The following is a 15,472-nucleotide window of genomic DNA, read 5'->3' as shown; positions in this document are numbered from 1 at the left end:
ATTGTGAGTTTTGTTAACAATTTTATTGATTTGATGTTAATTATATTAGGTGACAATACGTCAAAGTTAGTGAATTGGCCTGCTGGACCTCTGTGATGAAAACCACGGTATTACCAACTGCGCCAAAGAGGTCTTCAAAACGCATACTCATAGATATTGAATTAAATATTTGTTTTAACATCACGTTAATGTCGTAACGAATGGTATTGAAACGCACTCTACTAATGAGAATTCCAAATATCTGCCTCATTGGCAGCATGCTTGACCTTCTGCAACTATTGTAATAACCTTTGCTTACATTGTTCACACCCGGTTGATTCTACTGTAGGTCACGTTTGTTTCATACAGGTTCCTACATTAGGGATTCAAATTTAATTACATAATACATCACAAACACATTACCTCAAATGATTTACATCCTGTACTATCAGTTCTGCTGCTGCAGGCTATAAGGCTGCTTTTCCACCAGAGATGTAATGCAGCTATGTTGCGAAGATGTGAAATCTACGCTACGAAAATATGTGACCATTTCCACCAATACTAAGCTACATAACTGTGGGAGGAAGATGCGCCGCCGCACGATATCTACCTTTCAGCACCTTTCAGTGACAAACGCCGGCATCCCACCCGCGACGGCTCATTGCCGGCATGAGGTATCTATAGCACGCATCCAAATCACGTATCCATAGCACGCATCCATAGCACGCATCCATAGCATGCATCCATAGCACGCATCCTTAGCACGTAAACCATATCGAACGCCTAAAGTTCTTTTTACTCTGCCTAAAGCTAACTACCAGGGACGTAGGTACCGCCGTATCAGCCGTATTGGTAATACGCGCCCCCGCGACAAAATACTCTCTACGTACGTTTCACCTCGAAACCGGAGCATCCTCAGGAGATGTTGACTCTACGACGCGCAATGCAAATGCGGGGTATTTTGTCGGACCTGGGTGACGTTGTCGCATAGGTTCGTCGACTTTTCGTGGATGATAGCAAAATAAATAAATCATTATATAATCATGATGAACTTAACGCAAAGTAACGCCTGCTTGCTACACAATACACATCGCTTGCGTGAGTCTAGGCTTCAACCCCATAAAGTAACACAGAGAAAACGTTACTGTAATGTACAGGGATATTTTAAATACACATTAAAATGTGTACTTACCTACTTCTCCGCAAATGTTTCACGCCTTTTACCAAGATAATATTGCGAAATTATGTTATCGATCGAAAATATCCATGATTCATTTGAATAAATTGAAAACGATATGTATGAATGTAGTAAAGGATTTTTTTGCCTCCCTGCTAATGTATTTATCTTGTATTGAAATACTTAAACTATAAATAACGATCACAGAAGAGAACAATCTTTGTGTGACCTTCAAATATTTCCCGAAACTCGAGTCTTTCTCTAAGGTCAGGTCACGTCAGGTTGCTTTTTATTATTTCCTTGATACTACATGACATTTGAAAGCGATAATCTTCTTAACAATGAGTAACACTTTTCAGGAAGTTAACACTTGTAAAACGATACAAGCTCAGGCATTTTTTTTTGTATCATGACTAATGTTATCTCCCACTATACCTATAAATACCACTATATATATAAATAGGTATTGTACTTTTAAAAGACCAATGAATGAGTAATCGGTGTACATACATAAAAAAAAAAAAAAATACCGACCGAATTGAGAACCTCCTCCTTTTTGAAGTCGGTTAAAAAATACGTGTGGCAATCGAGGACTGTGCTATTGCTATTGCATTGCATTTTTTATCAACGTATGCAATTATAATTATTTATTTATGCAGTATTTCTTTTCTAGAGAATAAAAAAAAATAATTAAAATAAAGAAAACGTTTTTACGTTGAGTTGGACTCGAACTCTGGTTTAAGAAGAAGCCCCTTAGGTTCAGTCGATTTAATAACATCGAAATGTGTTAAGATGCACGGCTTGGGTGTTAGGTTCATTTTCGTTACGAAATTTCTTGATTCGGTCGCCGCAAAAAAAATGTTATACCTAGATCTAACAACGATTTACATTCCTTGGTAAAGGAATTCAAAAATTGATTTTGAATTGACAACTCAACCTAACTCTTTTTGTTTATATCTTCCAATTGTACTCAATAACCCATGGAATCCTATCCTCGCGTCACTGTTTATATGGGGCTATATTCGAAGTATATTTGGGTTATATTTTTCAAGGTTTATTTTTTCATGTTCGCTATGCTAATCGTTTGTAGTATTTCAACATAATGTTTAAAGTGTTATTTAATTCTTCTCTGTTATAGTAGTAATATAAGCTATATATTTATTTAATAAAGCTGTTTACTGAGTCTAGATTTCCTTGTTTAAAATTAAGTATTACTTCATTTTTATAAACTCTCACCGACATAGTTACTGGTACATCCTCCTTTCATTAATTGTTTTGCTCAATTCAATACATAGCTTGCCTTCTAATGAACTGAGCACACTATGCGACCACGACCACAAGATTTACCGTTGGCTATGGTCGCAAAAGCTACGTTTTGCTTGCAGCCACTTCCATAACCGCCCGTAATGCGGCCAATTGTCGGTTATTGCCCTACTTATCTTGGTTGCAACTACCAGTCGAGTTCTTATGATTTCTTCAGTTAAGTAGCTGGGTTTAAAAAGTACATATCTTGATTTACTATGCAAATATCGAGTCGTCACTCGTTTTCATCGTATTTTTTGTTATTTCTATCATTGTGCTTTCAACGAAATCACATAATTATTTCAACGAAATTAATTATTTCAGCGAAAGTAATAGTTTCATTGAAATTATCATGTTAGATAATTGTAAAAACAAAAAATCACTGCCACTTGAAATAATTATGTCAGATAATCATAAAAATGAAAAAAATCACTTCGGAGTATGCCCGACTAGTTTCGATCCCATACAAGGCCCTTAGTCCATGAGCAGGTTCCTGCAATGCAGCACGAACCAAACTTGTCGGGCATACTCCGACGTTGTATCTTGTGAGTTTTAGCCGTGTTTCATAATCAATTAAAGTAACTCAATATTTGAATAGTACACCGAGGTGCATAATAACCCTGCTGGTCGTTGCGGCTACAGGTCGTGGTCGTGGTCGCGTAGTGTGCTAGGTCCTTAATACTATCAGCCATTTTAAGGTCAACCATTGAGACAACCGCATCCACTAGAAGGCCGCACGCAACCTTCTCTATTGGGTTGCATAACCGTCACGGTGTTTTAAGATGTGGGTAGATATGGAAAATGAAACAATTTCGCTTAACTCCGCAGTCCATCCGTTACGTTGGTCAATCAGCTGATTGTGCGAACGTTGCCAACGTTCAGTTATTGTGTGTAAATGTCAGTTAAATAATCTTTTTAGTTGCTGTGTTTCGTTGTTTGTGTGATTTCAAAATGAAATGGGAAATTTTAAATTATGCAGCTGTCAATTAATAATAAGCCATGTTTCGAGATAGGCATTAGAACTCCTTGTGATAAAATTGTACGGTGAACTCAGACCAATTACCTTCTATTGAATTTGTATCGCACTCAATTTCACCAACAAAATTATCTGTCATTTTTTGAGGGGGACGAGGTAAACTCACACATCCTGTGACCTTACACTACACACAACTAAAAATTTTAAATCGTACTACACATTACACACACGTGTTATTTTAACACAGTAAAACTAAATTAAATTTACGTTCTGCACTTATTTCATCATTATCGTCATCATCATCATCATCATATCAGCCGATGGACGTCCACTGTAGGACATATGCCTTTTGTAGGGACTTCCAAACATCATGATCCTGAGTTGCCTGCATTCCTGGCTCTGGCAGCGCTTACTGGCGGGACAAGGGGCAAGTTCCCAACCCAAGTTGCCAACCCTTACGACAACGCACTTATTTGTTTCGAAGAAAAAGTTACGATTTCATACAAAACATTGAGACGAAAGCTCCACCATATTATTGACCATACATGTGTTAATATTATGTGTATATTATGTATTCAGTTAAAGTAAATAAATCACGCAATTCCGAGAGATCGATAAGGCAATGTAATAGCAATTCTAAGGGCTCCCACACACGGGCTACCGGCCACAACCAAAAACTTTATTTCTTGTAGTTTTCATGAGAAAGAATACAACAAGGAATTTAAGTTAACTTCTCCTAATAACTATACAAATCATGCCCACGTGGAATGGTGGCAAGAATACTGGCTGCATTTCCGCCTTCTGCCACCAGTTTTCAAACATTTTATATAGACTCGCCGCACACGGTAGCCGCCACACGCTACAATCGTCGCTGCTCGCTTCTTCTTCTTCTTCTTCTTTCTTCTGGGCCGTTTCCGCACTTAGCCATGTGATTGGCCGTTGTGCGTGGGTGTAGGTTCCCGCTGGATTTATTCCATCCAGCCCAGCTCGCTCCAGAAGCTTAGCAGGCCGTTTTTGTGGCCTGCACCGGCCACTAAACGCTGACACAAAACGCCACACGCCACTCGCGTGATTATGATACTGCATGTATGGGTTAAAAACTCAGACCAATTATTGTATAGGACCTGCCTCGCTTGTGTTATAGTTGTGATCGTGTTCGTCGGTTAAAGAGCTCCGTAAAAATACCTTTCTGTGTAAAAAAGGGGCAAAAACTTCTAGTTTAGTATAAAATATATACCAAATCTAAGCTCGATTTCCTCAGAAAATGACAGACAATTTTGTTCGTGACTATGAGTGCGATACAGGTCCTTCTATAGTTGGTCTGAGGTTAAAAAAGTAGCAGCCGCCGACCACAAGTGTCGACCACCGGCCACAAGTGGCTGACGACTCAGCTACTTTTGTGGCCACTTATGGCTTCTTGTAGCGGCTTTGTGGCTGTCGCGTGTGGCCCGTGTGCGGCCACACTGAATTAAATTAACATATGAAATTCTCGTTTAACATAAGTATTTCTCGTTTATTGCAGATTGCTCGAGTTGCAGCGAAGATGAACTGGGCGTGACCCGGTGGACGATGCCGTTGCTGAAATCAGGAGAAAAGAGATACTACTTGGGAATATTCTTTAAGGTAATAATAATTTTAGTTTGGTCTAAGACACAATCGTTTTTAAAACTCGATGTTAGTTAACGCCACGCACGATCAAGCTTATCGTCAAGTCTGCAGGACGCTTTGGAATGTGGGCAATGAAAAAAATATAAAAAACAACCCATAACCATATTTCAATATTTTATTGCCCACATACTTAAAAGAATAACATAACATAAAATTTAAAATTTTGAAAAATCCCGGAATGTCATGAAATTATTAATTACACTCTCGATCAAGTCGAGTCGAGTATATATGCAAACATTTTGTTGTTCTCCCTCGCTTTCAACCCCCACAACTTTTAAGCGGCTCAACCGATTTTCATCAAATAAGAACGTCTAAGAACACTCGCCCGTAAGTCACCTTTGATACAAAAAAAAAACCAAATTGAAATCGCTTCATCTGTTCGGGAGCTATGGTGCCACAGACTGACAGACAGACAGTCAAACCTATAACACCCCTCTTTTTGCGTCGGGGGTAATCCAGAGTTAAATCTCTTTCCATTCCAAATTTCAGCCAACTCGCTTCGGTAGTAGCGGCGTTAAAGGGTTAACATACAAACATCCATACAAACTTTCACGTTTATAATATTAGTAGGATTGTTTTCTCCGACATCTTTATATGGGGATGTTAATTGCATTCTACTGGATAAATTAGCACATGCTTTATGCAGTTGAAGGTATATTTTGTACGTGCCGGTAATATGTAATTTCACTGATATTATCTATCTATTAGATAAGCCTTAGTAACCGATTATTGTTTTACCAAGTTTATTTAACTGATTGGGCTGGGACGCTCTATTTAGTACATACCTGTATCAGAAGATCAGATCTTTGGATTGATTTATCGGATCTTCTTCGTATGTTACTTCAAAGTATCTCAATGACGTCAGCTTTCAAACAAAAACTGTAATATAATCAATCCATTCGTTTAGAAGCCAAGATGCCACATAGCAATACACACATAAAGATGTACTTTTACGTCGATAATAATTCGTTCGTTCGTTATCAACCCATATACGGCTCATTGCTGAGCTTGAGTCTCCTCTCACAATGACAAAGGTTAGGCCAATAGTCCACCACGCTGGTCCATTGCGTATTGGCAGACTTCACACACGCAGAGTATTAAGAAATTCTACGATGTTTTCCCCTTCACCGTTTGAGACACGTAATATTTAATTTCTTAAAATGCACACAACTGAAAAGTTGGAGGTGCATGTCCCGGACCGAACATTTTTCGAACCGAATTTCGAACCCACACCCACCGGAATCGAGTATATCCACTGGGCTATCACGGCTCGATAATAATTACTTAGGAGAATTAGTTACTATTCCTAAAGCCCTTAACAATAGAATAATATTTATCACTCGAACCGCAAACGGGTGTGGTTGAGCAAATCGTTTCGTGTAAGAGAAAGCTGCAGCGACGATCGATCAAGCCACGAGATGCGTATGCGCGTTACGTAACTGTGACGCCTTTTAATGACAGCTTCACTAGTGGACCACACGCGGTAGCACGTAGACAGAGAAGAAAATAGACGATTAGAAACATTGACCTTAAGCTCGCCATTGACAGTCAATGATTCTCACGTTTCTTTAAAGCAAACGGCAGTACCCACGCGGCATACTATACAAGTCATGTACGCAGTGACGATCAATTATAGTCGTGGGTGCTACAGAAACGTGAGAATAATTGACCGTTTGCTGGCCACAAACGGTCAATTATTAACTGCGTACATGACTTGTATAGTATGCCGCGTGGGTACTGCCGTTTGCGTTATCATAAAAGGATTCACTTAAAAACTGACCAATATTACTTTGACAGTTTTAGTATTTTTGGTAAAAAAAATTTAATTAAACCCCAAATTCAGAGCAAATTCGACCTTAAGGATTGAGCTTCTCAGGAACTACTGGTCCGATTTGAAAAATTATTTCAGTGTTAGATAGCCCATTTATCGAGGAAGGTTATAGGATATATATTATCCCCGTATTCCTACGAGAACGAGAACCACGCGGATAAAACCGCGTGGCGTCAGCTAGTCATTTATCAATATTAAATATCGTTATCTGGACCCATGCAATAGCTATTATAAAAATACATATAAAATATCTGAGTACTTACTTATAGCAATATTTTGCAGACTGTATTTTCACCCCTTTCAGGTCATTGCTCCAATAGCCGTATTCACAGAGTTCAAATAAAGCAGGATGCAAATAAACGAGGTCGAACCTCTTCCTCGCATTAAAATATGGGAATATTGTAAACAAAGGAGAAATTCGACTATCAGTTCACAGTAGCTTTAATTACGTTAATTATAAAACCACTAACAATTATGACGTCATGTAACCAGAGGTGATAAATCTTGCGAAATGTTTAAAAATGCTAATTAGTAATGTAGTTAGATTTTTGGTTAGTTAATGGAATTGTATTGTTATTCAAGTTAAGCGTGTTTGTTTTAAACATATTTTAGTGCGCGGTTTACAAGACGGAGGTCCTGGATTCGATCCCGGCTAGGCCGTATGGAGTTTTCTTAATTGATCCCGGTCTGGTCTGGCTTCGGCCGTGGCTAGTTACTACCCTACTGGCAAAGAAGTCCGCCAGGCGATTTAACGATCCGGTACGATGTCGTGTAGAGACCGAAATAGGTGTGGATTTTCATCCTACTCCTAACAAGTTAGCTCGCTTCCATCTTAAATTACATCATCACTTACCATCAGGTGAGATTGCAGTCAAGGACATTGTAAAAAATGAAAAAAAAAATATACCGGATTTTAGGAACGAATGTTTACTTTTAATTATTGCTTGGGTCAGTAGAATTAGCAAATTATTATTGCTATTTATAGGTCGTGGTTTTCTACTTACCATTAAGAGGGTTCAAAACAAAATCTTCCGTTTAATCCGTCAATTATTACAATAAAAAAATTTGCCTTCCAAAGTTTTAAACAGTTTCTATTAGAAACAATTTTAAAGCTCATCATTCATTATTATCAACCGATATTCGGCTCACTGCTGAGCTCGAATCTCCTCTCAGAATGAGAAGGGTTAGGTCAAATAGTCACCACGCTGCCCAATGCGGATTGGCAGACTTCACACACGCAGAAAGTTAAGAAATTTAGAGCTTCAGTTGAGATAAAATACACTATTTTATCTCAATGTAACAAACTTTCTGAAGCATTAAGATCATCGTTGCGATGTTGAAAAGGAAGGAAATTGCATTCTACTCGCTTCTTCATGGCCTCGCGTTAATTGCTTAACCTTTAAGATGTTCATTCTAAAACCGTGTTCCAAACAATAATAGTTAAAATATAAACCAGGGTTAATTAGAATAGGATGTAGTCAAAAATTTGAATAAACACAGTTCGTTATGGTTGACTTTATACAGAAAAATCTTGCATAAATTACTGAAAAAAATCCACGCTCCTCACATAAATATTGGAAAAATATTTGTAACTAGTTTGGGTATCAAACCCACGATATTTGAAGCAGAAGGCAGGGTCATTAACCACTGCGCCACTTGGATTTTTTGACGGCCTCCGTGGCGCAGTGGTATGCGAGATGGATTTACAAGACGGAAGTCCTGAGTTCGATCCCCGGCTGGGCCGATTGAGGTTTTCTTAATTGGTCCAGGTCTAGCTAGTGGGAGGCTTCAGCCGTGGCTAGTTACCACCCTACCGGCAAAGACCGCCAAGCGATTTAGCGTTCCGGTACGATGTCGTGTCCGAAAGGAGTGAAGATTTTCATCCTCCTTTTAACAAGTTAGACCGCTTCCATCTTAGATTGCATCATCACTTACCGTCAGTTGAGATTGTAGTCAAGAGCTAACTTGTAAAGAATAAAAAAAAAATCTACATAGTACTAGTACTACTACTTTAAGAAATTAAATATCACGTGTCTCAATCGGTGAAGGAAAACATCGTGAGGGAACCTGCATACCAGAGAATTTTCTTAATTCTCTGCGTGTGTGAAGTCTGCCAATCCGCATTAGGCCAGCGTGGTGGACTAATGGCCTTGCTCCTCTCATTCTGAGAGGATACTCGAGCTCAGCAGTGAGCCGAATATGGGTTGATAGTACTACTCATCCGTGAGTATGATTACGTCATCACTTTCCATCAGGTGTCAGTGGTCAAGTTGCGGTCTGATCCATCAAATTTAATAGAGACGTGTTATAACTTGTTTTGGTTAAAATGTCATTCAGTTATATTCATAAGATCGTAATCTTAATATCCGTGATACTGCTTGTAGCTAATTCAATGGATATGCATAAATTATATTTATGCATTGTTATAAAAGACACAAATAATAGGAAAAAATATTTATAAGCTAGGTCTTCGGAATAATAGTAAAATCATCTACATATTTTTTAATCTCGACAAGTTAGCCTCTGGCTACAATCCCACTTGATCGAAAGTGATGATGCATTCTAAAATGAAAGTGGGCTAAGCTAACTTGTTAGAGGAGCAGTATGAAAACCCACAACCCATCAAGCCAGACCTGGATCAATTACGAAAACCTCATTCGGGTCAGCCGGGACCTCGAACCCAGTAAATCCATCGCTCACATCACTGCGCCACGGAGGTTGTCAAGACTTTTCTTAGGGGCACATAGCTTGCAATTTTCTTCTCTCCTAGCTCCTCTCATCTATAAATTTTCTTTTTAGTTTCCAGAATTTGACGCACAAATACTAACTCAGCATGTTTGTTAAAACGTAACCCTTAGATCATATGTTTTTGTGTCTAGGTACAAGATCGCATCGTTGTCTGTGTGTCTATCCTCATAATTAATTCCAGATAACCAAAGAAAAATCACAGTTCCTAGTCTACTATCATTAATGCAATCAACATATAAAAATACTAGCGGACGCCCGCAGCTTCGTCCGCGTGGAATTCAGTATTTCACAAATCCCGCGGTAACCATGGATTTTTCCGGGATGAAGAGCCTATGTGGTAATCCATATTAAAATCTGCTTCCATTCAAAATTTCAGCCAAATCGCTTTTGTAGTAGCGGCGTTAAAGAGTAGCAAACATACAAACAAACAAACATTCATACAAACTTTCGCGTTTATAAATTAATACGATTTGACCTGTTGGATGTTTCTTTTGACCATAATCATGGTAAGCTAGAAGCAATATCACAAATACCTAAAGGAAAACAAAATAAGAAAAGGACTAATCGATATGAATGTTGACGATTTTCTCGCGTGTGTGGTAGAACTACGAAGTGGAGGTTGATCGATTGAATGGTGTCGCAAAGTGCAGGAAGCTTCGCGGAACATCTAGATCTAGGCCAGCACGCTCTGCTGAGCAATAGCCTAGCTCGTTCGTACACATACGCTAAAACACCACTATATATTATAGTTGGTTATTGTTTTCAACACGTAATCGATTATAATCTAATCTATACGAATAAAAACAAAAATGTTTTGCTTAATTCGAGTATCCTGAAAACCCTATTCTAAAATATTGGCTTACCGTACAGGAACAAGAACAAGAAATAATAAAAAAAAATGTTTGCTCTCAGAAATGTCTATAGATTTATTATTTAATTAAGACAAAATATTAATTTGTACAAACGAAAAGGAGATTTAAACCCACGTCTTACTAGACACGGGCATAAGTTAGTTATTTCTGCAAATCGTCTCCAAAGAGTAAAAAAATCTTTTGTAGGTTTGGGTGTACTCTTCTATAATAAGATCCCCAAGACTGTGATGGACCTGCCAATGCATAGCTTTAAGCAATGTGTTAAAAAACATTTACTTAGTCGAGGGTACTACAACATTGATGAGTTCCTTAATGATAAAGATGCTTGGAGGCCGTTGGATCAGCTTCCACCTTCACACAGGAAGTAAAACTATAAGAAATGTAAACAGTAATTGTTATCAATTGTAAATTATAATACTGTATGACTTTTTCAAAAGAGCAACTGTTGAGTTTCTTGCCGGTATCTTCTCAGCAGAACCTGCCTTCCGAACCGGTGGTAGAATCTTTACAAATAGTCAACTGACGTGTCAAAAGTGCTTGTAAACTGAGCCTACTTGAAATAAATGATTTTTGATTTTTAAATTGTTATATTTAATTATTATCTGTACTTATTTATGTATATTTTAAGTGGGTGTATAACCTGAAGTAAATAAATTATTATGATTATTATTATTATTAACTATAGTAGACCTATACATTTCGTACGGAATCTTCGGAAGGCGAATCCAACAAGCACTTGTTTTTTTATAAGTAAATCAAGAAAAGATTGTAGTCTACGATCCGTATTAGAAACGACCTTCACCCATCTGTATAATTGATGAAAACTGTTATATGTTAAAATGTATTGCTAGTAGGTGATCATGAAAAATATATTGCTAGTAGGTTACCTCAAAAACTCCTGGCCTTTATTAACTAATAATGATAGTTAGCCATGATAGCCCAGTGGATATGACCCCAGCCTCCGATTCCGGAGGGTGTGGGTTCGAATCCAGTCCGGGGCATGCACCTCAGACTCAGACACACAAATGGTGTGCATTTTAAGAAATTACATATCATGTGTCTCAAACGGTGAAGGAAAATATCTTGAGGAAACCTGCATACCAGAGAATTTTCTTAATTCTCTGCATGTGTTAAGTCTGCCAATCCGCATTGGGCCAGCGTGGTGGACTATTGGCCTAACCCCTCTCATTCTTAGAGGAGACTCGAGCTCAGCGGTGAGCCGTATATGGGTTGATAATAACAATGATAGTTAATAATAGTTTGGCCTGAAAAAAGGAAAAAACTACTCGCAATATATTTTTAACGTACTAGACTTTTCAGCTATTAAACAGATGGGTGAAGGACTGAAGGTAGTTTCTAATTTGGATTTTCTACTATGGTCTTTGACTCACTTTATCTTCAGTCACAACATAGTACGATGATGGCAGGATAAGAATAGAAGAGATACAAGTTTATTATATCTCTGACTTATGTGGCATCATACTGAAACATAATCTATAGGTCAATTAGTAGATATAATAAAGAAGAAATTCAATAATGAATCTTAAATCTCTCAAATTAAAGTTCACTTTGTGTATCACAGATTTTTATTTTACAAAATGTGTAGCTAGGAACGCTAACTGTATGCACGTGGAATTTAATCTTTAATGCTATGTATTTTAGGTCTATTTTTGTTTAAATTTGCAAATGCATGAGCTAGGTCTCGTGTACATACCCAATAACTGCTTTTGACACCGCTGTAAACAAGTTCGTAACTTCATTAATTGCCCTGAAACTTAATAAACTTGCAACGTCAGCCGTGGTATACAGCGTGGCAAAACAAGCGCTTACCAACGCTTCTTATACATATAGGACATAATATTATTTTCACTAATCTTGCTCAAAAACATTGTCATATTACTACTCCACGGCGGGGCTAAATAAGCATATTAGCCTCTAGGGGCTAAAGTAATTTTGTTTTTTTAATTATTGTCTGTTAAGAGTACTAGTCAAGTACTAACCTACTTTATAATGAAGGAGGTTTTATCCGTAAATAGAATCATCCGGTAAGGCCCTTCTTCTTCTTCTTCTTTTGGTTATATGGCTCCGCACGTCGAGCGATTGAGCCAGAGGTAAGGTCCTGACTGTTTGATAAAAATAAAACTTGGAATTGGAATAAAATGCAGCGTTCTTGTCTGTGGAATGCGGTTATTTTTTTTTATTTGATTTTATTGAGTTGCAAATTTATAGAGCGAGATTTGAAGACACATTTTTTTAAAAGCGTTCGGTCTCGGTCTATTAGCTTAGACTATTCGCTTTGTTTGTGAGCTAAAGAGGTTGTAGAGTCCAAATACTGGGAAATGCCTAAAAATGAAATGTTGTCTATCGCAGATAATATTGCGATAGTAAAATATTTTTAACGAAAAAATTTAACCGACTTCAAAGTCACACAAATAAACTAAAAAGCGAATATTTAGTGAAAGCAGTACCTATGTTAATTAGTGGTCTTTATTTTAATTTACTTATATAAAACTTTGTTAAACAATGGAATTTAATATAGAATCATCATCATCATCGCCGTCATCGTCATGTATGTGCTACTTTCTGATCACTTTGAAGGCGGTGCCAAGCCAGTGACGTATTAATTAAAACCGTTTCTGAAAGAAAAATAGTTTCTTTAAATCCTAAAAGTTTATGATTTAATCGGCTTTAGTTAATGCATCACTGTGTTGGCACCGCCTTCAAAGTGATCAGAAGGTAGCACATACATGACGATGATGATGATGATGATTCTATATTAAATTCCATTGTTTAACAAAGTTTTATATAAGTAAATTAAAATATATACCAGTAACTAACGTACCTACTGCTTTCACTAAATAAACTGAATGAAATTACAAAATATTTGATTATAATCGACCCTAACTAACAGAGCAAAGTTACTCCATAACGTTTATTTAGCATTTCACAAAACGCGTACAGTTTCATAATATAGGTATAAAATAAAACATCTATTTACATAAATTAAATTCCTCGCCGCCATAATAGTGGGGTAGAAGCTGCAATCCGATCCGCAGGTACGAACTAATCTCGCAATCCCGAGAAAATTGCTTTCTCTAAACGTATTGCAGGCAGTAGATGCGAAGAGGTTGGTGGATCAAATCTTTATACTAGCGGATGCCCGCGACTTCGTCCGCCCTACATCATCACCATCATATCAGGCGATGGACGTCCACTGCAGGACATAGGCCTTTTGTAGGGACTTCCAAACATCACGATACTGAGCCATCTGTATCCAGCGAATCCCTGCGACTCGCTTGATGTCGTCAGTCCACCTAGTGCGGGGTCGCCATTCCAGCACCTTGGGACCCCAACGTCCATCGGCTCTTCGAACTATGTGCCCCGCCCATTGCCACTTGAGCTTCGCAACTCGTTGAGCTATGTCGGTGACTTTAGTTCTTCTGCGGATCTCCTCATTTCTGATTCGATCACCTGATTCGATCACGCAGAGATACTCTACCCTTAGACCTCTTTAATCCGGCTCTATCGCAAAATCCGTTCTTAGCGGCCGACGACTAACTATAAACTACCTCCCTGCCAAATTTCACCTTTGTACGTCAAATGGTTTTCTAGATTTCGTGATGAATGACCTTTCGCATTTATATATTAACATTAAGTATAATAACGTTGTACCTACCTAGTACCTACTACTATACCTTACATGAAAAATACTGAAATTGCTAATCAGAAATGGAGATTTGAGGATGAAAAACATTTCATCTTGTTGGTTATATTTTCATAACATACCAAAAAAAAACATTTCATCAAAATCGGTGGAGTCGTTTGAGAAGGGGAGCCACCAATACTCTGACACAAGATTTTTAACAAATAAAAAATCTTTATTTCCCTTGATGCCTTAATTCAAGAAAAACTGAACCGAAATACTCTTTTCAAAAAATTTCTTAAGTTTTCTTCTTTTACTTCTACAAACTCTTCATATCGTTCTCAACTTATGACTTGACGAAGTAGATTATTTTTTTAACCGACTTCCAAAAAGGAGGGAGTTGTACGTTCGGCTGTATGTGTGTTTTTTTTATAAAATAGTAAAAAAAGAAACGAAAATACTTAATTATATAATTAAGCTAATTTTACCTTTCAAAATTCAAAATTAAATTTCATTTATTTCAAGCAGGCTCAGTGTACAAGCACTTTTGACACGTCAGTTGATTTTTTGTAAAGATTCTACCACCGGTTCGAAAGGCAGGTTCTGCTGAGAAGAAACTTCTTCTTTGCTTACAGTTTTTTCTAATATCTTAGCCATGTTAAAAATCTCTTATATGAACATGGTAAAACCATTGTGAAGCAGTAATGCCGAGCGACAGGTATTTGTAAGATAGGCCATGTCGAAAACTGTTTGAGGGTTAATTTCGGTTTTGTGTCTACAATGAGTTTACAAGCACTGCTAAGTGCTAACCAAATGTTTGTGCGTATTCTAATTTCTTCACCGGGTTTAGTAAGGTAGCATGAGGGATGTAGAAATGTTTATTTGTTAACTTATAATGTGTTAGTATGCAATGTTTGAATACGTACAGATTGACGACCACTCTCGCGTATTTTTATACATCAGCCTATTTCAACGGCTTACCACAGGGTCAGGCTTCCCTCCTTCATCATCATCATCATCATATCAGGCGATGGACGTCCACTGCAGGACATGGGCCTTTTGTAGGGACTTTTAAAAATCACAATATTGAGCCATCTGCATCCAGCGAATCCCTGCGACTCGCTTGATGTCGTCAGTCCACCTGAAGGGGGCGACTAACACTGCGCTTACTAGTGCGGGGTCGCCATTCCATCACTTTGGGACCCCAACGTCCATCAGCTCTTCAAACTATGTGGTCTGCCCGTTGTCACTTCATCTTCGTGACTCGCTGAGCTAT

General features: G+C 37.9%; 1 protein-coding gene across 4 annotated transcripts in view; it reads left to right on the top strand.

Annotated features, from left to right (window-relative positions):
* LOC112056481 (C-type lectin 37Db) overlaps positions 1-15,472 on the top strand; it is a 119,644-nt gene that overhangs the window by 95,240 nt on the left and 8,932 nt on the right. For all 4 annotated transcript variants that reach the window (XM_052885705.1, XM_052885708.1, XM_052885707.1 and 1 more), the window contains one exon: positions 4,957-5,057. In XM_052885705.1, the coding sequence (XP_052741665.1) occupies positions 4,957-5,057 (101 nt within the window). The remainder of the gene's footprint in view (positions 1-4,956; positions 5,058-15,472) is intronic.

The sequence above is a fragment of the Bicyclus anynana genome, chromosome 15 (assembly GCF_947172395.1).
Source record: "Bicyclus anynana chromosome 15, ilBicAnyn1.1, whole genome shotgun sequence".
NCBI classification, from domain to species: domain Eukaryota; kingdom Metazoa; phylum Arthropoda; class Insecta; order Lepidoptera; family Nymphalidae; genus Bicyclus; species Bicyclus anynana.
Note: the sequence above shows the minus strand (reverse complement) of the source record. Positions and strands in the feature narration are given on the sequence as shown.